The 27,854-nt window shown below is 45.8% G+C and overlaps 1 protein-coding gene and 1 pseudogene across 7 annotated transcripts in view; one reads left to right on the plus strand and one right to left on the minus strand.

Moving 5' to 3' along the window:
• The window catches only part of IL34 (interleukin 34), a 77,753-nt gene that overhangs the window by 4,026 nt on the left and 45,873 nt on the right, over nt 1-27,854 (minus strand). For all 7 annotated transcript variants that reach the window (XM_066243779.1, XM_066243776.1, XM_066243773.1 and 4 more), the window contains exon 2: nt 4,651-5,058. In XM_066243779.1, coding sequence (XP_066099876.1) covers nt 4,651-4,678 — 28 coding nt within the window. In that variant the 5' untranslated portion in view covers nt 4,679-5,058. The remainder of the gene's footprint in view (nt 1-4,650; nt 5,059-27,854) is intronic.
• On the plus strand, nt 19,698-20,010 carry LOC136313080 (large ribosomal subunit protein eL42-like; annotated as a pseudogene).

Below are 27,854 nucleotides of genomic sequence, written 5' to 3' on the forward strand. Positions count from 1 at the left end.
TTCCAGGGCCGCCTCAGCACCTTGGGAAGGGCTGACATGTTTTCAAAGCCTGTTGTTGCATTTTTCTATCCGAGGAGTCAAGAGATGTGGGTTCTAGTTCTAACTCTAGAAATGACTCTTGGGTGACTGAAGGCATTTTCTTCCCTGCTCTATCTGACCTTGGCATCCATCTCAGTTAGATGGACCAGTGGGTTTGTAAAGGTCATTCTGGTTTGTTCATTCTGGGGTGCTAAGCAAATCCCACTCAGGTGGTTTTCCCACTCCCTGTCAGCAAATAAAGTTACCTGCTGAATGTTACCAGCATTCACCACTGGGGGTCGCTGTGACCTATAAAATAGCCTTGTGATTTCCCATAACAGAACTGACTTAGAAAATAACCTCTAAGAGAATTTGCAAAAAATAAGAACAAGGATTATGTCAATCGGAGCATAAAGGACAAAATATAAATGGACAAGGGATGTATCAAAAAAAAATCAACCTCACTAATAAGGAAATTCACATTAAAACCACTGGATGCCTGCCATATTTCGCCTATCAAAATGAAAAGTAGTTTTGTTTAATTTAATTTTAATAACATTTGGCACCGGCAAAAGTAGTGAGGCAAATATTCTCATCCTGGAAAGCAATTTGGCAACGTCTTTTATCAATGGAATTAATAATGTCCACACCCTTCAATCCATTAAGTTTATTTCTAGGAATAAACCCAAAGGGAAACAAAAGAGAGACATAACCAAGAGATTTATGGATAATGACTTCCACCACAGCATTGTTTTATCATAGTGGAAATCTGTAAATGACCTAAACGTTTAATAACAATGAAGATAGTCAATAAAAGTCACATTTTCAAAAAATGCCTTAGGACCTGTTAATGTGATTTAAAAAATTATTTATGACATGCGTAGGGAAGTTTTTTTTTAAAGCATGACTCAACATTCTGCATCTGGGTATATAACTCAAGCACGACCTGCATTCTGTCCATTACGTATGTGTGTACACAGAAAGTGTGGTGGAAAGAACTATACCAAATCTCTACGGGACACTCCTATGTTCTGTTTTTTTGTTTTTTTTTTTTAATTTTTTATTTATTCACTTTAGAGAGGAGAGGGAGAGACAGAGAGAGAGAGAGAGAGAGAGGAGAGACAGAGAGAGAGAAGGGGGAGGAGCTGGAAGCATCAACTCCCATATGTGCCTTGCAAGCCCAGGGTTTCGAACCCGCGACCTCAGCATTTCTAGGTCGATGCTTTATCCACTGCGCCACCACAGGTCAGGCCTATGTTCTGTTTTATTCTGGGTGTATTTTGTATTCTACAGTCACTATTGATTATTGCTATAGTCAAAAGCAATCTTTTTTTTCTTTTTCCAAAATCCACCTGGCAGGCTGGGTAGTCTCCCGGTTCCACCCCTGGTTATGAGTAGGATTAGTGATGGAAGGTTTCCCACTCTCCTTCCTGGCCTTCAGGAAGACTTTTGCTCTTAAACCCTCACTCGCCTGGGCCTGCTCACGCTCACTCTCCGGCACCTTTCTCTGTCCCGCAGCCACGACTTGGCCCCGGCTGGGCCCCCTCCCCAGGAACACCCCAGCTCTCCAGCCCGGTGCCCCAGGAGGACTGCTGCCTATCAGCCCTTCCTCTCACAGAACTCTGACAACCACCTTTTGGCCAGGTTGCAGATTTGCCACCCATTTCACACTCCACTCCCTCTCTCTTTTTCCTTCTCTTCCCAAGTGTTCAAACCAGTATTTGAACAAAGGCGCAGAGAAACACAAACTGAACCAGCTTGCCTTCTGTCTGGTCTCCAAGCCGTTAACCCTCTCAAGCTAGGCACCCCTGCTGGTCAAGATCATCCCTGCCTCAGAGTTTTTGCTCACACTTTGTCCCTGCCCTGGGCACCCTCTCACACTGCAGACCTCTTTCGAGGTGTCACCAAGACTCCCACCCTCCCCAGGGTCTACCCTGCTCACGCCAGCCCACACCAGTTCCTGTGTCTAGCACCAGCTGTCCAACTCATGCGTTATATTCACCAGTTTAGCCCCGAGCACGTGAATACACGATGCACTAACCACAGCCCAGGCTTGTTTACTGAGCACTTTTGGGGTTCACCTTGAGCAGGGGTGGCCACATGCATTGGAATCTCTGGAGAGCAGGAAGGCCCCACCCCAGGTTGTCTGATTCAGTAGGTCAGGGTGGGGCCCGAGAATCTGCATTTCTAACAAGTGCCCCCAGGGCTGCTGCTGCTGCTGGTCTGGGGACCACACTTTGAAAATCACGGACCTAGAGCGACAGTTGCAAACCAGTGTTCTAAGGACCACATCTGGTTCAGAGATGTCACATAAAAAGCTAGATTTCCATCTTTTCTTTTAAAAACCAGTATCTGTTCACACAGGGCCTTCTTTCCCATGTGTTTGTCACCATTGACTGCCCACCCCGTCCCCCAGTCCTGCCCCAGTCGCCCCCATCTGTCCTGGTCCAGAGCCTTGGGGCCTGGCAACTGTGGTCTCACAGCCTGGTCTGGGTCTGCGAGCCGACGCGCCTCCCAGCCTGGCAGGCGTGGGTGCTCCAGAAGCCCCGTGCACTGATGAAATGGACTTCCTCCAAGTCTGCTGCCCATTTCCAATTTTAAGCTTCTTTTCTGTTGCCTCCACCCCGGGAAACAGGCCAGCAAATGGGTAACTAGGTAGGGACAGAACAACTGTAGCGTCATGGCCACTCTGCACCCCTGGAGACCCACAGCCGGGGGCAAACCTGACCCTGATCAAGAGATCTGCCGTGCGTCCCACCCCCTCACCGCCTCCACATCCCAGAGGTAAGAGGCCCAGATGACAGAAGAGGAGGCTGAGAACAGGGCGGGCGTGAGGAAGGAAATCAGAGGCTCCCTGGCATGGGGGGCAGGGCTGCACCTACCCCAGCTGGCCCTTTATGCAGTGACAAATGGGCTTGTCCACCATCATGTGCAGGGGCCCACAAGCGCCCCTCAAGAAGAGTTTGCCCAGAACCTCAGATGCAACCATCTTTGGAAATAGAGTCTTTGCAGATGTAATTAAGACCTACCCCAAATCCGATGACTGGTGCCCGTACAGGAAGAGGAGAGGATGCAGAGACCCACAGAGGGAAAGACCATGTGGAGACAGTGATGCTGCCACCCGCCAAGGAATGCCAGGAGCCACCAGAGGTCGGAAGGGGCAGGAAGGATCCTCCTCTGAGAGCCTTTGTAGGGAGTGTGGCGCTACCCACTCTTGATTTCAGACTCCTGGCCTCCAGCGTTGGGGCAGAATAAATTTTGGCTGTTTTAAGCCACCAAGTTTGCAGCGAATTGTCACGGCAGCCAATTCTTCTCCAATACACCAGCCTCTCTGCAGGCCCCCGGTCTGCTTCCCCACCCTGTCTCTCACTCCACAGCCAGTCCTTGCCAAGTCCTGCAATCTGCCTCCACCAGCTTTGTCCCTGCCACCAGCTTTGTCCCCTCCACCATGCCCAGAACCGGCCCTCACTACGTCCTACCCAGAAGGTTGCAACAACAGCTCCTGCAAGTACTCAAGATTGAACTCCCGAGAGCAGAGTACCTCTCAACCACAGGCCCACCCCCAGATCAGCTCATGAACCTTCCAGGTGGCCCCGTGGTCTCACGAGCCAGCTGTCCAGCCCAGCCTCTCACGGTCCCACCGCTGAGCCTGTGCTCACACTGGTCCCTCTACCGGGTACAGCGTCTTCATCTTCACATGGCTACCTGGGTGAACACTGCCCACCAAGGCCATTTCAAGTGGCATCTCACCCATATTGTTCCTCTATGCTCCTCATGACCTGGAAACTTCCAGATCACTGGGTCTCTGCCCTCCCACTCTTCTAAATGCTCTGACCCTTTGCAAGATCCTTCCACGTGGGCCGGGTTAGAACCAAATCCTCTGCAAATTTCTCAGAGGATGGAGTCCTGACCTCATCCATTCAGCGCAGGCTTGCCAGGGCCTAACTCTGTGCCAGGCTTTGGAGAGCGAGGCTGAAGCTGCCCAGGCCTTGTCACCACGGCAGTAACTCTCCAGCGGGCACATGGGAAGCACCAGAAACATGTGCTGAATTTGATTCAATTTAATTGACTCTCGGAGTATGAACGGACCTCGGTTTGGCCTCCCACCAGCAGGCCTGAGAGGCTTGTCAGTCCTTTTTTTTTTTTCTGTCCTCATTTCAACTTATTTTTCTTTTCCCCAACAAACTGCTCTCTCTCTGCCTTTTAATTTTGTTCACTATGGAGGAAGGGGCAGAGGAGACAGGCTGCTTCCTCCAGGCACCTGACTGCACTTATCAGACACTTTCATAAGCCCCCACCGCCTGCTGGCCACACCCGGGGAGGCCAGAAACCCCGCCCCCTGTATTCCCACCGTACTTCCCAGCACCCGAGTCTGGGAAGGTCCTGCCTGCCGCATCCCCATGACCTCCACTGACTGCGCCCACCCAGCCCACGACTCGTACCCACCATGCCCGCCTGAGCTGGGGTCAGCCGGAGAAGAGGTGGAGGGCGGGCGTGGGAGTCTGCACTAAGCTGGGAAGCATCTCAACTTCTCACCAGCAAGAATGGCCCGGTTGCCATGGTTACGGCAGAGCCCGGCTCTGGGCCAAGGCCTCCCCTGGGGCAGTCTCCCCGGAACCCCCCAGTACTCACGGTGGAGCCAGGCGAATCTCCGGGGCATGGTGGTACGCAGGGTCCCCCAAAGAGCAGAGGCGGTATCCCTGGCGTGTGTCTATCCACAGAGGCCCAAGTGGGGCCTACATGGCCTCGGGTCAGCACAGGTGGCCCAAAGTAGAAGAAGGGTTGGCCAGGGAGGATGGCACGACAGGGGGACTAAGGTGCTCCAGGGGCTGTGCCACCCTTATCTGCCTGGCAGTGCAGAGGGCGGCCGGGGGGTGGCGGCTGGGAGTTCCATGGCAGCCAAGACCTGGCCTGAGACAGCGGCCTCAGGGTCTCCCCTCCCAGGCAGGAGAGAGTCCCCAGCAGGCCCCTCGGAATCTGAGGCTGGGTTGTGCTTTCTCTGATTTCCCCGTCTGCAGCTGCTCAGTGTGAAATCTGGCTCTGGAAAGAGAAAGGAGGAGAGAAACCAATTATGTAAGAGCAGCGCTGCCACTCACCCATCAGCCGCAGGCACCGAGCCTCCTGTGCGGGCTGCACCCACTCCTGGCCAGCCAGCCAGCCAGCCAGCCAGGACCCCCAGGAAAGGCCAGAGGCGCACAGCCCTGCCCTGGTAACTGCCGACCCGGGACTGGAGCTCACACATAAGAAATGACTTCAGAACACCTATGGGGCAGCATCGGCCCTCGAATGAGTTATGATGACACCGGCTGGCAGCCTGAACAAAAGCAGGACCAAGGAATGAATGGGCCAAGTGGATTATGTCAAGGGAGCTTCTTGAGGGAGGTGAGGTTGAAGGTAAAGCATTTGAATGACTCGGGCTGCAGGGAGGTTAAAAATGCAAATGATTCATTCTTCCTTTCACTTTCTGGGGGACGGTCTAAGGCAGATGTCCCCAAACTCTAGCCTGCGGGCAGCAAGCGGCCCCCTAAGGCCATTTATCCAGCCCCCGCACTTCCGGAAGGGGCACCTCTTTCATTGGTGGTCAGTGAAAGGAGCACTGTATGTGACGCCCTCCGACAGTCTGAGGGACAGTGAACTGGCCCCCTGTGTAAAAAGTTTGGGGACCCCTGATCTAAGGGATAGACTCCATTTCTTTTCTTTTCTTTAATGCTTATTTCATTGATCTTAGAGAGAGGAAGGGAGAGAGGGAGAAAGAGACAGGAACATCTATCTGTTCCTGTATGTGCCCTGACTGGGGATTGAACCGGCAACCTCTGAGTTTCAGGATGATATTCCAACCAACTGAGCTATCTTGGCCAGGGCTAGACTCCACTTCTTGATAGAAGGAGCAGCAAGACATCATTGCAAAAGGCATGGATGGGGGTGTTCATGTGAAAAACTGGGGCCTTTTGCAACCAATCTATTACACCCACACAGAGCATTCTTCTTCCCAAAGTGGCCAGGCCTGGCCTGAGGCCCAAGGGACACAGCACTGGCCCACCTGTTCCAGCCTGACCGCTTCCCGGTAAGCAGGGCTGGGCCTCCAGGACCTCAGAGACATTCCATGCTCCCACACCCTAGAGAGGAGGAACCAGGGGCTCTTAGGGGAGGAAGCTGGTCCCAGGCCACACGCCCAACTTCACCCTCCTCCTGTGAATGAAGCCACTCCGTCCTTTGAGAATGTGGGAAGGGAACAATGAGCAGCCACCAAGAGTGAGTGAGTCACAGACGTTCTAGTCAAGGGGAGGTGGAAGAAAAGTAGGACTGAGTTTAGGCCATAGGAAAAGGGAGACAGACAAAAGCAGAAACAGGAACGAATTATTCTGGTTAATTCCATTAGCCTAGGATCTGTATTTCTGAGTATCATTTCACCCACCACCTCTGTTCTATGCGTGAAAAGAAGATTCTAAACCTGGAGCACATGAATAACACAGGACCCACTCCTGGCCACATCTGTGAAGTCAGTCTCATTTTGAGAGGTGGGCTGGGTCAGAATGGTGGGTACCTGTGGCTCCCATTCAGAATGAGTTCAGTCTGCAATGGAGTCTCTGTTTCTCCAGCCCTAGAATCGGGGCTTGGCCACAGGACGTGCTTGCGCCTCGGGGCTTGTCCTTCCCATCCTGTACACAATTTCTGGCTAGCTTCCTGTAGGAAATGCTGACGTCCCAAGCCTATCAACGAGGCCATCCTAGACTATCTGGCCCCAGGCAAGTCAGGCCAGAATCCCATCACCACACAGAATCATGAGAAATAGTCAATGTTTGCTTTAAACCACTAAGTTTGAGGGTAGCTTGTTACACAGGAAAAGCTAATCATCACAGCATGGAAATGCCTCATCTCTGCAAATGCTCTGTAAAGAGCCAGATCGGTTCTGACCCAAGGCCTCTACTGGAGTGGTTCAGGCAGACTTATCTCCTCAGAGTGAAGCCCAGTTCGGCTCAGGAGGGCTTAAGGAACAAGGGTGTGCTTTTTTTTTTTTTTTTAACTTTTTTTTTTTTTATTCATTTTTTTAGAGAGAGAAGATACAGAGAGAGAAAGAGACAGAGAGAGGAAAGAGATAGAAAGAACAGAGGGAGGAGCAGGAAGCATCAACTCCCATATGTGCCTTGACCAGGCAAGCCTGGGGTTTCGAACCGGCAACCTCAGCGTTCCAGGTCGACGCTTTTACCCACTACGCCACCACAGGTCAGGCTTTTTTTTTTTTTTTTTTTTTTTTTTTTAAGAGGAAGGAGGGGAGAGAAAGACAGAAACATCAATCCATTTCAGTGTCCGTTCCCGGGGACCTGGCAACCTTTGCACACCAGGACAATGCCCTTCTAGGACAGGGAGGGTGTGCAATCATTGCCCTGGGCCCAGCTCAGAATCTCCTATTAGAAGAGGAACTTCCTAGAATGAATTTAGTACTAATCAAGACTTTTTCTTTTTGTCTGCCAGACTTATTTTTAAAATTTATTATAGAAGTTTTTAAACCCAAACAAGGTAGAGTAGTATAATGGATTCCCTCCTATGGCCATTACTCAGTTTCAAAAATTATCAATACTCCATCATTCCTGTTTTACCCATTCTCCAGTTTTCTCTCTAGAGTATTTTAAAGCAAATTTCAGCATGCCATTTTACCAGTATGTAAGGAATTTTTTAAAAATACAACCAGCTACTATTATTGCATATTTTCAAATCAATAATTCCAATGTAAATGGAAAAAAAGGCAGGGCCACAGACTAAACCTGACAAGCTCAGGTGAGGCCTTCACAATGGCCTTGCCAACTCAGAGACCTAAAGGAACCACACAGGATGGTCTGAAATTAAAAATTTTTTTTTTAATTAAGTGAGAGTAGTGGAAGCAGAAACAGACTCTTGCATGCGCCCCGACCGGGATCCACCCAGCAAGCCCCCTATAGGATAATGCTCTGCCCATCTGGGGCATTGCTCCGTTGCTCAGCAACCAAGCTATTCTTAGCGCCTAAGTGGAGGTCGAGGAGCTATTCTCAGTGCCTGGGGCCAACTTGCTCCAATTGAGCCATGGATGCAGGAAAGGAAGAGAGAGAAAGAAAGAGAAATGGGGGGTTGGGAGGGATAGAGAAGCAGATGGTCACTTCTCCTGCGTGCCCTGATAGGGAATAAAACCTGGGACATCCACAAGCTGGGCTGACACTCTTCCACTGAGCCAACCAGCCAAAGGCCCAAAATTAAAACGTTCTAACTAAAAGCAGTTCATGGTAGGTAGTCATGACCTAGGGAGGTATTTTTCTTTTTCCCTAAAAAAGATCAGTGCTTGCCTTAATGGGGCCTGTCTGTGTCTTTTGCATCTACAATAACAGACCTGATAACATGCCTTTGAAATGTAAGGGTCATCTTCTTTTCCTGCCCCCTCTTAAGACAGGCATCCCACCAGAGCAGGAACCAACAAACCCCCTCATTGTTACTATCATGGTAATCAACTATTAACTATTTTATTTCTGTCTTTGTAAAAGAAGTTTCAGTACAGACATTTTTACTTTTTATCCAACCTCAGAGATTCCCTCTGCCCCTTTGCTTTCTTCCGCCTCCCTGATCTAACACTAATCATCTTCATGTAACCCCATTAGGTCTTTCTTTGATTCTGATGTATAAAAATAAGTGGAAAAACCACCATTTCCCAAAACATTTTCTCAATCCGTTGAGACTTTGCTTCCTGACAGTTGTCGACAGTTTGGCTCAAATAAACTCATAAGAAAATTTTTACAGATTTGGAAGTTTCTTTCTCTCTTTTTTTTTTAGATTTTATTTATTGATTTTTGGAGAGAGGAGAAAAAGAGAGAGAAGGAAGAAGTGGGAAGCATCAACTTGTAGTGGCTGCTTCCTGTACATGCCTTGACTCATTTTTAAAGTTGTTTTGTTTGAATTGTAGACTAAATAGGGGCCACATACTTACCCTATCAACTCAGGGCAGGCCTGCACAGTGGGCCATATAAACTCAGAGACCAAAAGGAACCACCATACCGGATGGTCTGAACATAAAATTTTCTAACTAAAAGCAAGTCATGGTGGGTACTCACATCCTATGCCTGAAGCTTCTTTGACAAAGGTCACTCTTTACCTTAAGTGAGCCTGTCTGTTGTCTTTTTGCAACTAAGAGAATATGCTTTCAAAATGTCATAGTAATTTTCTTTTCCAGAGCCCTCTGGGGCACACCTCCCACCAGAGCACCAGACCACTGAAGCCCACATTGAAATTTTGTTCCCCCTGAATACCATCTCTCTATGTTGTAAATGTTCATTCTTAACTATCCTGTACCCACTATGCAAAAGAACTATATGTTTCTCTATTTTGCCTTTTTATCCAATCTTCAGAGATTTCCCGGCTTTGCTTTCTCCTGCGCCCTTAGTCTAACACCAATGGATTTCAGATCACCCTGACTTATGTCTCTTCCTTTTATTCTAATGCATAAAATAAGATGCAAAACTGCCATTCTCCGGAGCATTTTCTCAATCTGTTGAGATTTTGCTTCTCAACACTTGTTATCAGTCTGGCTCAAATAAACTCATAAAAAATTCTCTATAGGCTTGGACATTTCTTTTTTTTTTTTTTACAGAGGCAGAGATAGACAGGGCCAGACAGACAGGAATGGAGAGAGATGAGAAGCATCAATCATCAGTTTCTCGTTGCGCATTGCGACTTCTTAGTTGTTCATTGATTGCTTTCTCACATGTGCCTTGACCGAGGGCCTTCAGCAGACTGAGTAACCCCCTGCTGGAGCCAGCAACCTTGGGTCCAAGCTGGCGACCTCGGGGTCTTGAACCTGGGTCCTTCCGCATCCCAGTCCGACGCTCTATCCACTGTGCCACCACCTGGTCAGGATAGGCTTGGACATTTCTTACGATGATAGAATCAAAAGCCAAACAAGGTGGCTCACTTAGTGCCCTTGATTGATGTCTTTTCTATCTTTTTTTCTTTTTTCTTTTTTTTTTAAATTAAGATATAATTCAGCCTGGCCTGGCCTGTGATGGCAGTGGATAGAGCTCCCACCTGGAATACAGAAGTCGCAGGTTTGAAACCCTGGGCTTGTCCAGTTAAGGCACATACAGCAAGCAACCAATGAGCAGTTAGAGTGAGGCCACTGCTTCTCATTACCCTCTCTCACCCCCTCTCTATGTAAAATCAATAAATAAAAAATCTTTTTTAAAAAATTAAGATATAGCCTGACCTGTGGTGCAGTGGATAAAGTGTCAACCAGGAACGCTGAGGTCACTGGTTTGAGATCCTGGGCTTGCCTGGTCAAGGCACATAAGACAATCAATGAACAACTTCAGTGAAGCAACTTATGGGTTGATACTTCTTGCTCCCGTTACCCTCTCCTGTGTCTGTAAAATCAATAAATTTTTTTAATAATAATAAAAAAATTAAGATAGAATTCAATGCCATAAAATTTACCATTTCAAAGGATACAATTTAGTGGAGGTTTTTTTCAGTACATTCACAAAATTGTGCAACAATTACCACAATCTAATTCCAGAACAGTTTTATCACCCCAGAAATAAACTCCAGATTCTTAGCAGTCACTGTTTATCTCCTCTTTCCCAAGCCCCTGGCAACCACTAATGTGCTTTCTTTTTTTTTTCTTTTTGTATTTTTTTTTTCTTTCTGAAGTTGGAAACGGGGAGGCAGTCAGACAGACTCCCGCATGTGCGCGACCGGGATCCACCCAGCATGCCCACCAGGGGGCGATGCTCTGCCCATCTGGGGCATTGCTCTGTTGCAACCAGGGCCATTCTAGCGCCTGAGGCAGAGGCCATAGAGCCATCCTCAGCGCCCGGGCCAACTTTGCTCCAGTGGAGCCTTGGCTGCGGGAGGGGGAGAGACAGAAAGGAAGGAGAGGGGGAGGGGTGGAGAAGCAGATGGGCACTTCTCCTGTGTGCCCTGGCCAGGAATCGAACCCAGGACTCCTGCACGCCAGGCTGATGTTCTACCACTGAGCCAACCAGCCAGGGCACTAATGTGCTTTCTATCCACAGAGTTGCCTGTTTTGGACATCTCATAAAAAGCAGCCATATGGTTTGTGATCCTTTATGACTGATTTCTTTCACTTAGCATAAGGCAGGGGTCGGGAACCCATGGCTCGTGAGCCAGATGTGGCTCTTTTGATGGCTGCATCTGGCTCACAGACAAATCTTTAATAAAAAAAATAATAACGTTAAAAATAGGCCCTGGCCAGTTGGCTCAGTGGTAGAACGTCAGCCTGGTGTGCAGAAGTCCCGGATTCGATTCCCGGCCAGGGCACACAGGAGAAGCGCCCATCTGCTTCTCCACCTCTCCCCCTCTCCTTCCTCTCTGTCTCTCCCTTCCCCTCCCGCAGCCAAGGCTCCATTGGAGCAAAGATGGCCCGGGCGCTGGGGATGGCTCCTTGGCCTCTGCCCCAGGCGCTAGAGTGGCTCTGGTCGGACAGAGCGACGCCCCGGAGGGGCAGAGCATCGCCCCCTGGTGGGCAGAGCGTCGCCCCTTGGAGGGCGTGCCGGGTGGATCCCGGTCGGGCGCATGCGGGAGTCTGACTGTCTATCCCTGTTTCCAGCTTTAGGAAAATACAAAAAAAAAAAATAATAATAATAATAATAATAATAATAATGTTAAAAATATAAAACATTCTCATGTATTACAATCCATTTATTTCCTACTGCTCATGTTCATGGTTGTGGGTGGCTGGAGCCAATCACAGCTGTCCTCTGGGACAACACCAAATTTTTATTGGATAATGCATAATGTACACGGATCGTATGGCTCTCACGGAATTACATTTTAAAATATGTGGCGTTCGTGGCTCTCTTAGCCAGAAAGATTCCCGAACCCTGGCATAATGTTTTCAGGATTCATTCATCTTGTAGCACATTATAACTTGAATTTTATGTCTGCCCCTACAAGTTCACATGTCACGCCCCTAACATCCAATGTGATATTTGGCGGTGGGACCTTTGGGAGGTCATTGGTGTTAGATGAGGTCATGAAGGGATGAAAAAATAAATTTCTATTGTGTAAGCTTCCCAGTCTATGGTATTTTATTATGGCAGCCCAAGTCAACGAAGAGAATCAATCAGTACTTCAGTCCTTTTATCTTAAGGGTCAGAACATTTTGTTCCCTTAATATTGTTTTTTGTTTTTGTTTTTTTTTAATAAAGTTAAACAGTAAAACAAAACTTCACAGCCCCCTCCCTATTCGTCCCCCAGCCCCCTCCCCTACCGGCAGTCTTCAGAGCTGGCCTGTCCTTCATCCTGCTCGCAGAGGATCCCACGGAGAAAACAAAACTTCTCTAAGTACGTGGAGACAGGGAGAGGAACTGTGTCCACGTCCAAGGTTCAACTGGGCAAGTCTGCATTTTCTGGCTTCAGGATGGTTTCCTTTCATTAGCCAAATTGGAAAAACAAATTCCCTGGACCAAGTGCTTCAAAGCTGAAGCCCCCAGGGTCCCGGAAGAATGCCTTGAAGATATTTATTTGCATTGAATCACCCATATCCGTGCCCTCCTCATGTAGGTCCTGTCTGCTGTCATTCGATTCTTTCTGTCGGGACTAGGGAGGACGGTAAAAGCTTCTGCAACTTCCATGAACTTTTTCTCTTGCTCCTGAGATTGGTACTGGCTCCTCTGTGTCCACCCAGATAGGGCATCAGCTTCTGTTTGCGATGAGGTTTTTTTCATCTCATCCTCAGAGGTGTTCATGTCCACACCCAGAATCTCCTAGTAGTCTTTCTTCTTACCCTCCTTCAGTTCCAGCTGTGTGTTTTTCAGCTGTTTCTGTTTTTTTCTTTTTTTAAAATTGATTTTCCAGAGACAGGAAAAGAGAGAGAGAGAGAAACGCTGATTTGTTGTTCCACTTATTTATGGATTTACTGGTTGATTCTTGTATGTGCCCTGACTGGGCATAGAACCCACAACCTTGGTGCATCAGGATGATGATATAACAACTAACTGAGCCACCCAGCCAGGACAATAGCTAGCATTTCTAGGACGCGTGTCTATTGCTCTTGTATAATAGTTACAAGCTTCACTGCCATCTTTCTTGGCATAGTATGCATTTCCTGGTTCCTTGAAAGACCCTGCTTCCCTTGGCTTCGTCATCCCGCAGTTCTGACTCAGTCACCACCATTGCCACACTGCACTCCATAGCAACTGCCATGGGGCCACCAGGACCAGTATTCCATTGCCTTTTATTGTCAAATAATATTCCACTATTATAGATAGCACATTTTCTCTATCCATTCATCAGTTGGTGGGTATTTGGGTTATTTTCATTTTGGGCTATTATGAATAATATTGCTATCAACATTTGTGGACCGATTTTTGTGTGGACATATGTATTCAATTCACTTGGTATAGTCCTAGGAATGGGGTTGCAGGGTCATATAATTATTCTGTGTTTAACTTTTTGAAGAACTACGAGTCTGTTTTCCCAAAGCAGCTACCCCATTGTATATTTTGTATATTCTTATCAGCAGTATGTGAGGGTTCTGATTGCTCCACATCCTTGCCAACACTTGTAATTGTCTTTTTTTATTATTCTCATCTTAGTGGGTGTGAATGGTATCTCATTTGGTTTTGATATGCATTTTCCTCATGACTAGTGATATGAGCATCTTTTCATGTGCTTATAAGCCATCGTGTACCTTCTCTGGAGAAATAGCTATTCACATCATTTGGCCACTTTCTAATTGGTTTATCTTTTCATTTTTGAGTTGTAAGAGTTCTTAGTATATTATGGATCCTAGACCCTTTTCAGATATATGATTTGTAAATATTTTCTCCTTTTTCATGGGTTGTCTTTTTGCTTTCTTGATAGTATCCCTTGATGTACAAAAGGTTTTAAGTTTGAAGTCCAACTTTTCTGGTTGCTTGTGCTTTTGGTGACATAGTAAGAAATCATTATCCAATTTAAGGTCACAAAGACTTACAAGTTTTCTATTCTAAGAGTTTCATAGTTTTAGCTTTTATATCTAGATGTTTAGCCCCTTGGAATTAATTTTTGATTATGGGGTAAGATAAGAACCTGACTTCATTCTTTTGCATGTGGACATCCAGTTGTCCCAGCACCACTTTTTGAAAAGACTTCTTTCTCCCACTGAATGGTCTTGGCACCTGTACCAAAAATCAGTTGGCCACAGAGGCATGAACAGATAGAGATTTATTTCAGGACAATCAATTCTGTTCCACTGATCTGTATGTCTACCTTATGCCAATACCATACTATCTTAGTTTCTGTAGCTTTGTAGTGTTTTAAAATCTTAAGACTTTTTAATATGTAATAATTTATTTTTCCTTTTTTGTTGATGTTGAAGAAACTGGGTCACTTGTCCACAGACTCCCCACCTTCTAGATTTGGCGGATTATATCATTGGAATGTCATTTAACATATTTATCTCTGCATTTCTAACATATCTAATATTCAGATTGAGAAGTTTCACTGGGCTCGGGTATCATTTCCCCAGGAGGTTTTGTATTACATTAGAAGGCACAGAACATCTGCCTGTCCCACTTTAGTGAGCTAACATCATATTCTTTCTTGCTGATTCATCCATTATAAAGTTCTCCATCAACATTTACCTTGATTACAGGAATTGATGATTATAGTCTTGGTCTAGTTAGTACTTCATTAGGTGGTGACTTTCTCTTTCCTTCACATTTGTTACTGCGATTCTTCAATAAAGGAGAACTTCCTTCCTCATCTATTTTCTTATCTTAACGTTTGGTCCGTGTACAAAAAGGAGGATGAAAGTTTGACTCTTTCCCTTTACTTACCAGCTTTCAAATGAGTTGTTCTCTAGCATCCTCTAAAGCAGTGGTCCCCAACCCCTGGGCCGCAGACTGGTACCGGTCCGTGGGCCATTTGGTACCGGTCCGCAGAGAAAGAATAAATAACTTACATTATTTCCGTTTTATTTATATTTAAGTCTGAACGATGTTTTATTTTTAAAAAATGACCAGATTCCTTCTGTTACGTCCATCTAAGACTCACTCTTGATGCTTGTCTCGGTCACGTGATACATTTATCTGTCCCACCCTAAAGGCCGGTCCATAAAAATATTTTCTGACATTAAACCGGTCCATGGCCCAAAAAAGGTTGGGGACCACTGCTCTAAAGGTAATTATTGAATGATGTTTTCAGTATCATTTTGAACTCATTAACATTTTTTATTTTTATATTTCAATCCTTTGAAGTTATTTTAAAGTCTGGCTTATTAAGATATAATTGATATACATTAAAAAGTTCACCCTCTCGCCCTGGCTGGGGGGCTTTGGATAGAGCCTCATCCCAGTGCACCAAGGATGTGGGTTTGATCCCTGATCAGGGCACGTAGAAGGGATCAATGAATACAAGTTGATGCTTCTCTCTCTCCCTCTCTTTCTCTCTCTCTCTCTCTCTCTCTCAAATCAATAGAAAAAAATATTTTTTTCCTTTTTTGTACTTTTTCTGAAGCTGGAAACGGGGAGAGACAGTCAGACAGACTCTCGCATGCGCCCGACCGGGATCCACCCAGCATGCCCACCAGGGGGCGACGCTCTGCCCACCAGGGGGTGAAGCTCTGCCCACCAGGGGACGTCGCTCTGCCATGACCAGAGCCACTCTAGCGCCTGGGGCAGAGGCCAAGGAGCCATCCCCAGCGCCCGGGCCATCTTTGCTCCAATGGAGCCTTGGCTGCGGGAGGGGAACAGAGAGACAGAGAGGAAGGAGGGGGTGGGGGTGGAGAAGCAAATGGGCGCTTCTCCTATGTGCCCTGGCCGGGAATCGAACCTGGGTCCCCCGCACGCCAGGCCGACGCTCTACCGCTGAGCCAACCAGCCAGGGCAATAGAAAAAAATATTTTTAAGTTAATCCTCTCCTGCTGTACAATTTGATGAATTTCAACAAATAGATACACCAACACATTATTCCAGATACAGAACTCTTCTATCACCCCAAATAGTTCCGTGTCCCTTTGCAGTCAATTCCCTTCCCCACCTCACATTTCTGGCACTTATCTAATTTCTTTTCTAGAGTTTTATTTTTTTTTCCAGACTATTATATAAACAGAATCATATAGTATGTTGCCATTTCTGTCCTATCTTCTTTCACTTAGCAAATTTGTTAGGAACCCATTCATGTTGCTCAGTGTATCACTAGTCTATTCCCTTTATTGCTGAGTAGGATACCATTGTACCAGGGTTTCTCAAGTATGAATAAAGCTGCCACCTACATTCACATACATATGGGGACATATGTTTTTATTTCTCTTTGGTAAATACCTAGGAATAAGTTCCTAGGTCATATGACAGCTGGAGATTTACTAATAAGAAATTGCCAGACTGTTTTCAAAAGTGGTTATTATTCTTTGGGATATTCAAATTATTTCATCATTTGTCTAGTGGGAGTTCTTTCCAGTAGGTTCCTGTTCTATTGACATGACTCTGCTAGTCTTCAATAGCTTAACTGATTTCAGGTATGACTAGAGATTCCAGGCTCATCTCGTACATTTTCTGTCTCAGACTTGAAAGCAACTACTTTTCCCAGGAAACTTTTCAGTGGAAAATGGTACTTAGAAACCACAACCTGATTACTAAGGGTGCTCATTACTACCCAGTTGTTAGTGCTTACAGGCCTTTTCAGGTGGACAGATGTAGGAAATTTATATTTTTTAGGAACAGAAAAATGAATCATTAGTTTGTAGATAAATCATAAGAATTAGAAGGTTTTTGCCTGGCCAGATGGTGGCACAGTGGCTAGAACACTGGCCTGGGACACTGAGAACCCAAGTTTGAAACCCCAAGGTCACTGGCTTGAACATGGGCTAAAGGTTTTTAACTTCTTAGATTATATTTGTATCATCTGTCTTGTACTGAAAGCCTTGTTTCCTAATGACACTTAAGATATGTATTTCTTTATCATTTTCTAAATACAGTAGTTTTTTTTTTTTAGATTTTATTTATTCATTATAGAGAGGAGAGAGAGAGAGAGAGAAAGGTGAGGAGCAGGAAGCATCAACTCCCATACGCGCTTTGACCAGGCAAGCCCAGGGTTTCGAACCAGCAACCTCAGTGCTTCCAGGTTGACGCTTTATCCACTGCACCACCACAGGTCAGGCAATACAGTAGTTTTAAAACAGTAACAGTGATATTATAACTTAACAATAAGACAAGTCTGTACAGTTTAATATTTTTTTGTGGTTCTTTCTATCTTAGGTTATATTCCCATTGGGAATGTATAGTCAAAAGATCTTATATTTCCGTTTATTTTTAGAGATCTTTAATTTGTTGTGTGCTTTAATTAAATAAAGCATTTATATGATTCCAAAGTAAAAACTATAAATGGTTAGAAAGGTCTAGCTTCTAGTCTCTATCTTTCTCCCCATTTACCTCTCCCTGATAAACATTTTTATTTGTTTTTGGTTTATCCTTGCATTGTTTATATTAAAAGTTTTTTTTCATTTGTTGATTATAGAGAGAGAAAGGGGTGGAGGTGGGAGGAGGAAGAGAGAAAGGGAGAAAGACATCAATTTGCTGTTCCATTTATTTATATATTCATTGATTGATTCTTGTATGTACCCTGACCAGGGATTGAACCCACAGCCATGACATATGGCAAACTGACGTTCTAACCAACAGAGCCACCTAGCCAAGGTGCATTGTTTCTGTTTTAAAATAGAAACATAATTTTTATATTTCTTCTTTTTGCCTATCAAAGGTAGCATATTGGTTATGGCAGGATAGCTCAGTTGGTTAGCGCATTGGTCCAATACACAAAAGTTGTGGGTTCAATCCTCAGTCAGGGCACATACAAGGACAGATCGATGTTTCTCTCTCTCTCTCTCCTTTCCCTCTAAAATCAATCAATTTCTTTTAAAAAGGTAGCATATTATACATATTCTTTTGCACTTTGCTTTTTAAATTTTTAAAAAAATAAAACATATATAGGCCTGACCAGGCGGTGCCGCAGTGGATAGAGTGTAGGACTGGGACACGGAGGACCCAGGCTCGAAACCCCAAGGTCATCGGCTTGAGTGGGGGCTCATCCAGCTTGAGCACAGGCTCACCAGCTTGAGTACAGGGTTGCCGGCTTGAGCGTGGGATCATAGACATGACCGCATGGTCGCTGGCTTGAGCCCAAAGGTTGCTGGCTTGAAGCCCACGTTACTGGCTTGAGCAAGGGGTCACTCGCTCTGCTGTAGCCCCCCAGTCAAGGCACATGTGAGAAAGCACTCAATGAATAAGCAATTAATGAACAACTAAGATGCCGCAACAAAGAATTGATGCTTCTCATCTCTCTCCCTTCCTGTCTGTCTGTCCCTCTCTCTGACTCTGTCCAAAAAAGTAAATAAATAAAAAATAAAAAACGGTATACATAACAAAACAAAGGTATGGTTTAATAAATAATTACAAGAAAATCACACCTTATAACAACCTCCCAATCAAGAAACAGAACCTGGGCTGCCACCCCAAAAGGTCCTCCATGGGCCCCCCCAATCACAGCTCCCCAAACGCAAGCCCCATCCTACCATAGCTATCACCTCGCTGGGTTTCCTTCTGGTTCTATCAACTAGTGTGCACCCTGAGATACTACATTTCAGTTTTTAAAAAATGTATCTTTTGAGTCTCTTTTTATCTGCGGGATTTTCCCCTGCATACCATCCTTTCCCTTTGCAAGTCCTCCACTGAAGAACCCAGGATCTGTGCCCTATCCAGGGTCCCCAGGCCAGGCTTTGCTGACTGCACACACATGGTGCAACTCAACATGGCCCTCTGTTCTCCGTTTCTTCACATTGGACCAGACTCAAGGTCAAACTTCTTGTCCCAAGGGTGGTGCCAGGTGTTTTCAACAGGAGACGTGTAATGCCTGGTTTTCACTCTTTTCTGATGTTAGCAGCCACAGATGCTTAATGCCCACACCTATTAATTCATCAGGGTCTGCCAAGTGTGGTCTTCCCACTCACTTTGCTTTCTGATCAAGCCTCTTTCCACGAGGCAAGCAGAGGCAATGGCAGCCCAGTGGCTTTGCCAAGATGTCTGATAGAAATGAAATACTCTGCTTTCCTCCCACATCTGACCTCTCTGTGGAATGACAAAGGCTCCAGGCCCGTGTGATTTGTTTTCAAATGTCTGCTTCTCAGAAAAGGTTTGGCTGGGTGCCAGATATGCACTGCTTCATACCTACTTCTTGTGGCAGCTGTGAGAATCAACCCTCCCACCCTCTGAGAAAAGCTGGACTCAGAGCCACCCAAACAATTTATGGAGTAAGACTCACTCTCGCCTGGGTCCGTGGGCTGAACACTTGCAGCAGGGAGGACACTTCTGGCAGGTGCTGCACGTCAGTGATCAGTGTCACCACATCTGGGAGGCTTGGTGCCCACACCAGATGCCTAGCCCACCCCCAAGCTGGAGTATCATCTTCAGTGAAACAGAACAGGAAAACCTGCCCCGCGCTACAGATGGCAGAAGCACGAAACAGGAAGATGCCTCGTTCGGCATCTCCTAACCTAGAGCCAGGTGTCTAACACAACACTGTTAAGGCCATGTCTACAGATCTTCGGATGTATTTCTCTATCTTCATTCACCCTTTTAATTCAATTGATTTGTAAAGAAAACTTTATAAGACTTTCATGAAGAGAAAAACAGTTCTGTTTTCTGTGCTGATAGGCTCTAGTGAACATGGTGGACATCCCTAAAGCCCTCTGGACCTTCTGTAAGAAGTGTGGCAAGCATCAACCCCACAAAGCAACACAGTACAAGGAGGGCAAGGGTCCCCTGTAGGTGCAGGGGAAGCGGCGTTATGGCAGGATGCAGAGCGGCTACGGTGGGCAGACTAAGCCAATTTTCTGCCAAAAGGCCCAAACTACAAAGATTATGCTGAGGCTTGAATGCACTGAGCCCAACTGCAGGCCTGAGGGAATGGAGGCTGTTCAGAGACGCAAGCAGTTTGAGTTGGGAGGAGCTGAGAAAGGGCCAAGCAATCCAATTCTAAGCTTCATGATTTGTTTTATTATGTGACAATTATATCTTGAGAATATGTTCGCTTCAAAATAAAAGAAAAACACAGTTCTCACCAAAATGAGGAGGTCACATCGAGGAAAGCTAAATACAGTGACACCTGGTTTTTGTCAATAATCCATCTGAAAACAATGGGCGAAATCCAAAACTGATGAAAACTGAGGCAATTATTTCTGTATGAATCAACGTAATCCAATTAATTCATTCTAGACACTCCAAAATACATACCAAAAATACATTTTATAGAGAATAGTGGTTAATACTAAAAACAATAAGAAATTAATATAAAATGAATATGAAAGACTAATGTAAAGAATAAATGAACAGCCTGACCAGGTAGTGGTGCAGTGGATAGAGCGTCAGACTGGGATGCGGAGGACCCAGGTTCGAGACCCCAAGGTTGCCAGCTTGAGTGCGGGCTCATCTGGTTTGAGCAAAGCTCACCAGCTTGGACCCAAGGTCATTGGCTTGAGCAAGGGGTTACTTGGTCTGCTGAAGGCCCATGGTCAAGGCACATGTGAGAAAACAATCAATGAACAACTAAGATGTTGCAATGAAAAACTGATGATTGATGCTTCTCATCTCTCTCCGTTCCTGTCTGTCTGTCCCTGTCTATCCCTCTCTCTGACTCTCTCTCAGTCTCTGGAAAAAAAAAAAAAAGAATAAATGAACATTTAACATGGCATTTATCTTTCTGAAGACTCTTCTTGGCGTGTGGAAGATGGCGAGGAGGGGAGAGAGAGGTGCAGATACTGTGTACGCAGTAATTGTAGTATTAGCACTCACAATCAATAAAAAAAGCACAAAAACACTGGAAAGCAATGGAATTGCTTGGCTAGACGTGGCGGGGGGTGATGCTCACACAATGAGAAACAACGCCACACTGAGAAGGAGAACGCGCGGGTCGCCCTTTGTTTTCACAAAATTAGCAGTGAGGTCACATGGGCATGCCGATGAAATCCGAGGCAACCAACGAAAACCAAGACAAATTTTTCACGGAAAAAATCGACAAAAACTGAAACCAACAATAACTGAAGTAAACGAAAACCGAGGCATTACTGTAATGTAATTAAATTCTAGTGAGAAATCTTTTTTTTTGTTTTTTGTTTTTAAATTTCTGAAGCTGGAAACGGGGAGAGACAGTCAGACAGACGCCCGCATGTGCCCGACCGGGATCCACCCGGCATGCCCACCAGGGGTGATGCTCTGACCCTCCAGGGGGTCGCTTTGCTGCGAACAGAGCCACTCTAGCGCCTGGGGCAGAGGCCAAGGAGCCATCCCCAGCACCTGGGCCATCTTTGCTTCAATGGAGCCTCAGCTGCGGGAGGGGAAGAGAGAGACAGAGAGGAAGGAGAGGGGGAGGGGTGGAGAAGAAAATGGGCGCTTCTCTTGTGTGCCCTGGCCGGGAATCGTACCCGGGTCCCCCGAATGCCAGGCCGACGCTCTACCACTGAGCCAACCGGCCAGGGCCTAGTGAGAAATCTTTGCCTACTGAAGGCTCTGAGCTAGGGATTTGCCCTCTTTTTGGAAAAGAGAGATTAGCAAGGATAAAAGGGATGTTCAAACATATCAGCACCAGACTGTCCTCCTAGAGCAGTTCTCAGGCAGGCAGATTTTGATCTCCAGGTGACATCAGCAATGTCTGTCACAACTAGGGTTGGGGTGCCACTGGCATTTAGTGGGTAGAGGCCAGGGATGCTGTAAACATCCTACAGTGTGCAGGGCAGCCCCCCACAACAAAGAATTTTCGGGCCCCAAATGTCAACAGAGCTGAGGCTGAAAAACTAGGTTTTAGAGAATGAAGAGTGGTACAAGAAGAACCAAAAATCATTTCCCCACCCCGGGATGCAATGCTATTTGATGCAGGACCCAGCTACTGGGGGTGCATAAGCCACACTTAGCGAACACTGTCTAAAGAACGAGATGTCATGGAACCAATGATGACACCGGCCACTGTAGCTAAAAGGACGCTGTTATCAGAAGGCTGATCTCAGGAAAGTCCACAGGCCCAGTGGCAGTACTGGTCACACTGCACTGCACATCATTCTAACAGTTAACATCTATTAAGCACCTACTACGTGCATGCACTCACTGTGCTGGGAACCTGTAAGTCGTGATTCCGGGGAGAGGCACCTGGGCCAGTGGGGGAGACAAGCAGGTAAATAGATGAGTAGAAAACAGTATCATGAGAAAGTGCGTGCAGCTAACGGGAAGATGAGAAGCCACTGAGCAGGAGATCAGGGGGTGAGTAGGGGGTGGGAAGGCAGAAACGGTTTCCCAGGAAAGAAACTGATTCCAGTTTGTAACCCTTCCAAGGCGCTCCCACTGGTTGGAAGCAAAGCTAATTCAAAATCATTGAATGGCATCTGGCAGACTGCATGGATCCAAACCCTTTTAAGACTAACTTGCAGTATAGATAAAAATCCGCAAATATGCCCTAAAATAATTTTTTAAACTACCCATGAAATATCCATTGCATTGCTATTTACACACGAAGAGAGAAAACTGAAAACAAGCTGAATGCCAAACCGCAGGAAAGCAGTTAACATAATCCGAGAACTAAGCGCTTTTTATCCTTTATAGAGTGCCGACCATGTTGTGGCAATGTGTTTATAGTCAGTGCAGCAGAATGATGATACCTTGTCTCCTTGTAGCAACTGTGAGAATTAACCCTCCCATTCTCTGAGAAAAGCCAGACTCGGAGAACACAGGAGAAAGGAGTTTTTTCAGCCAATGCTATGGAAACTATCAAACATCCTTATACAAAAAAAAACAAAGAAAAGAAGTGTAACCCTTACCTCACACCATGCATAAAAGTAACTTGAAATGGACCATAACTTAATCGCAAAACCTAAAACTATAAATATTCTAGAAGAAAACCTCAGAGAAAATCTTTGTGGCTTTGAGTTGGGGGGGAAATGTTTTTAGTATGACATCAAAAGCACAAACCATTAAAAAAAATGAGGTTGGGTAGTAGCAACAGGAACAAGTTAGAACAGCTGTCATCAGAGTATTCCCTTTTTATGGTTGTCATCTATGGACGACAAGTGATATGGATAGCCTACTTATGGTAGCAATATAGAGTTTCCTTTTTAAAGAAATGTGGTGAGGTTTCAAAAATCCAGTGACTAAGGATAAAATGTGCAGACAGGACACAGACTCTGAAGATAGAGAGGTTGGTGAGATTCTGGCTGTTCCTTGCTCTGGGCAAAGTGAGGAGTCTCTTCTTGCCTCACGTTCCTCATCAGTAAAATGGCTTCCTAGGTAATTCCAACCTCAAAGGGTTATATGTCAGGATTTACCGAGTTTCTAGAAAACTTAGAACGTAAGCAGGCATGTGGCACACAGCAGTTCCGAACAGTAAGTCCTCATTAACTGTTGATGGGCTTTTGGAAACTGCGACTTGAAGTGAAATGATGCAAATCAAAACCAATGATACCACAAGCTAATTGATATAAACAAAAGTAAATTTCCTATGGCATATTTCTGGTCACAGAAAGAGCACTAAACTTCTAAATAAATACCCAAAACACTTCTATTAAACTCTAAAATAAGTATGAGCTAAACATACATTTAAAAAAGATTAATACAAATAAGTAGGATAATTATTTTCCAACCTGCTCATTCCTGTTCAGGGTCTTGGGTGGCCAGAGCCTGTCCGGGCAGCTCAGGGCGCAAGGCGGGAATCAACCCTGGACAAGAAGGGCACACTCACACACACACCCACACTCACTTTCAATTTTGAATGATTTCCTTTATTGCTGTTGCTTTTGCACCATCAGTAGAGATTTGTGAGGGAAATACTTACTTGATTACAAAAGAAAGAAAGAAACCCAATGTGCAGCTAGTCACATGGGGCACTTGAATACTCTAAACAACTCCTGCTTCAAGAAAGCCGTGATGCCCTTCTGAATGATCTGACCTCTGACCTCCAACCTCTGACCTCTGACCTGACAACCAAGTACACTCAAGAGTGGAAGAACAGAGTATGCCATCCTAGTGCCATGTTTGGGAAAAGTGGACAAAGGGATTCCAGCAAGCCTTTGTGCCTGAAAGCTTCCCTGGAGTGACAGGATAAAAAAGACAAGCAAAAAGGAGCGAGGTGGAAGTCAGTAAGTACCTGGAGGGTCCTTCGCTGGAGGGCTCCATGGACAGAAACCTTGCAGAGGGTTAGCCATCCCATGCACTGAAGAAAATAACCAAGTTCATAAGGATGTGGAGCAATAGAAAGTCTCACACATTGTTCCTGGGAATATTTAAGTCAGTACAACCATTTATGAAGACTGGCAATTCTACTAAAGTAAACACACATTCGCCCTATGACGTAGCAACTTCACTCTTAGTATTGAACCTAGAAAAATTAAAATATATGTCCATATATGGACAAAAGAGGTTAAAAAGTATGAACTTTGGGTACAAAATAAGTCCTGGGGATGTCATATACTGCATAGTGACTCTAGTTAATAATACTGTATAGCATATTTGAAAGTTGCTAGAGAGTTCTTAATATTGTCCTCACAAAAAAATGTGACTGTGTATGGTGGTGGATGTTATCTAGACTTACTGTGATCATTTCATAATACACACAAATATCAAATCATTATGTTGAATACTTGAAACTAACGTGATCACATATGTCATGTATACCTCAATAAGAAAATTTAAACACATATATATATATGCCCACAAAAAGAATGAACAAGCCCTGGCCGGTTGGCTCAGCGGTAGAGCGTCGGCCTAGCGTGCGGAGGACCCGGGTTCGATTCCTGGCCAGGGCACACAGGAGAAGCGCCCATTTGCTTCTCCACCCCTCCGCCGCGCTTTCCCTCTCTGTCTCTCTCTTCTCCTCCCGCAGCCAAGGCTCCATTGGAGCAAAGATGGCCCGGGCGCTGGGGATGGCTCTGTGGCCTCTGCCCCAGGCGCTAGAGTGGCTCTGGTCGCAACATGGCGACGCCCAGGATGGGCAGAGCATCGCCCCCTGGTGGGCAGAGCGTCGCCCCTGGTGGGCGTGCCGGGAGGATCCCGGTCGGGCGCATGCGGGAGTCTGTCTGACTGTCTCTCCCTGTTTCCAGCTTCAGAAAAATGAAAAAAAAAAATTAAAAAAAAAAAAAGAATGAACAAGAATGTGCACATTAAAAATAGTAAGCAGTTCCAGAAGGTGGGCAGTGAGGAGAGCCAGGGAGTGCAGCCACGGCGGTGGCAGTGGCGGCCGTGATGGCAGCGGCTGTGGCCCAGGTAGGAATCATACAACAGAGTGAGGCCCCAAGGAAGACCTCGCTAAACTCAAGTGTCTGTCTTTTGTGTCCAAGGTTTGCATCCAGCCAGACAATCACTAAGGGATCGACAAGGATCTGGCAGAATTTGTGATTAGTTTTGCTGAGAAAAATAGCACCTTTGATACTTTTAAAGACTTCTCTGGTCAAAAATAACACAGCCTGACCAGGTGGTGGTTCATTGGATTATGTGTCAGACTAGGACCCAGTTTCAAAACCCCAAGGTCACCAGCTTGAGCACGGGCTCATCTGGCCTGAGCACGGGCTCACCAGCTTGAGTGTGGTATCATAAACATGACCCCATGGTCACTGGCTTAAAGCCTAAGGTCACTGGCTTGAGCCCACAGTCGTTGTCTTGAGCAAGGGGTCACTTGCTCTGCTGTAGCCCCCCAGTCAAGGCACATATGAGAGAGCAATCAATGAACAACTAAGGAGCTGCAACAAAAAATTGATGTTTCTCATCTCTCTCCCTTCCTGTCTGTCTGTCCCTATCTGTCCCTCTCTCTCCCTAAAAAAAAAAAAAAATGGTGCAGAATTCATGGATATTCTTATTAGTAACTTGCTGCATCTCATACAAACCACACAGCCTCCAGCAAAGCCTTCCACTAGCAAAGATCCAGCTGTTAAAGTCAAAACCAGAAAAGAAAAGCTGAAGGAACTCTTCCCAGTCCTGCCAGCCAGACAACCTTTCCATTCAGACAATGCTGGATGAGGATGCTGTGACAGTCGTGGGCATGTCCTGAAAGAACCGGAGGCTTTAACGCCCAGCACAGCAGTCCAGGAGGAGCGAAGAGATGCTGATCACCGGACAAGACAAGGAAGCAGAAGTGGAGCCGGAGCCAGACTGAGAGCGAGGAGAGCGTGACCGTGATAGAGACCACAAGCAGAGACACCAGTCCCGCTCTCAATCACATACCAGGACAGAGAGAGGAATAAAGGGAAGTCTAGGTATCTGTCCAGGAGCAGGAGTCAGAGTCTCCCCAAAGACTGAAAGGATCAAGACAAGTATGGGGAAAGGAACCTGAACAGATGGCAGGATAAGCATGTGGACCACCCTCCCCTAGAGGAGCCCGCCATTAGGGATATTTACAATGGCAAAGTTACTAGCATCATGCAGTTTGGATGCTTTGTGACATCTGACTTTTCAACAGAAACACTTCAGGCCAGAGAGATTGGCAAGAAATATTCAAAGTGATGCAAAACAAGAACCTACAACTAGGGGTGGGATTCAGCTGGTTCACACAGGTTCAGCAAAACCAATACCTAATCTTTTGTTGAGTTGGGCGAACTGGTTGTTAAAATGACACTTATAGTCAGGGTTCACTCTAAGGTGGGTATCTAGGCAGCTGCCCAATGTGAAAATCACAAATTTATATTCCTTACTCTTTTTTAAAGTTCATCTGTGCAACAGTGTATTCTAAGCACCTGTAGTAGTGTTCATTTCATCCGTAGGTGAAAAAAATTGCAAGTGAGGACACCAATCAAGAAGCAATGTGGGCCCTGGCTGGTTGGCTCAGTGGTAGAGCGTCAGCCTGGCGTGTGGGAGTCCAGGGTTCGATTCCTGGCCAGGGCACACAGGAGAAGTGCCCATCTGCTTTTCCACCCCTCCCCCTCTCCTTCCTCTCTGTCTCTCTCTTCCCCTCCCACAGCCGAGGCTCCATTGGAGCAAAGTTTGCCTGGGCGCTGAGGATGGCTCTGTGGCCTCTGCCTCAGGCTCTAGAATGGCTCTGATTGCGGCAGAGCGATGCCCTGGATGGGCAGAGCATCGCCTCTGGTGGGCATGCTGGGTGGATCCCGGTTGGGCGCATGCAGTAGTCTGTCTGACTGCATCCCCGTTTCCAACTTCAGAAAAGTACAAAAAAAAAAAAGAAGCAATGTGGAAATATCTTAAGTAATATTTTTTGTCGGATATTATTTAATATTTTTTATTAATATTGTAAAACTTTTTTATAACAATCTAGTTTTGTGTACCTCTAATAATTGTTTTTATCTAAGTATTAAATGCATGAAATAATAAACTACCTTTCAGTATATTTTTTTATACTTAAAACAGTCATTAGGGCAGAGAACTGGTTGTTAAATTATTTGAATCCCACCACTGCCTACAACCAAGTCTACCCTATCCAGCAAAGCTATCATTTAAAATTGAAGGAGAAATAAAGAGCTTTCCAGACCAAAAAAAAAAAAAAAAAGGCTCAAGGAGTTCATTACCACCAAACCAGTATTGCAAGAAATGTTAAAAGTCCTGCTATAAAAAGAGGAAAGAAAAAAAACTTAGAAGATTATAGGTTTAAATAATGAAATGCCAATAAATAAGTACATATCAGGCCCTGGCCAGTTGACTCAACAGTAGAACGTCGGCCCGTTGTGTGGAAGTCCCATGTTGGATTTCTGGTCAGGGCACACAGGAGAAGCAACCATCTGTTTCTGCATCCCCTCCTTTTCTTAATCTCATTCTCTCTTTCTACCTCTCCTCCTGTAGCCATGGCTTGAGTGGTTTGAGCTAGTGTTGGCCCCAGGCACTGAGGGTGGCTCCATAGCCTCA

This window comes from Saccopteryx bilineata, chromosome 9 (genome assembly GCF_036850765.1).
Source record: "Saccopteryx bilineata isolate mSacBil1 chromosome 9, mSacBil1_pri_phased_curated, whole genome shotgun sequence".
Classification (NCBI taxonomy): Eukaryota; Metazoa; Chordata; class Mammalia; order Chiroptera; family Emballonuridae; genus Saccopteryx; species Saccopteryx bilineata.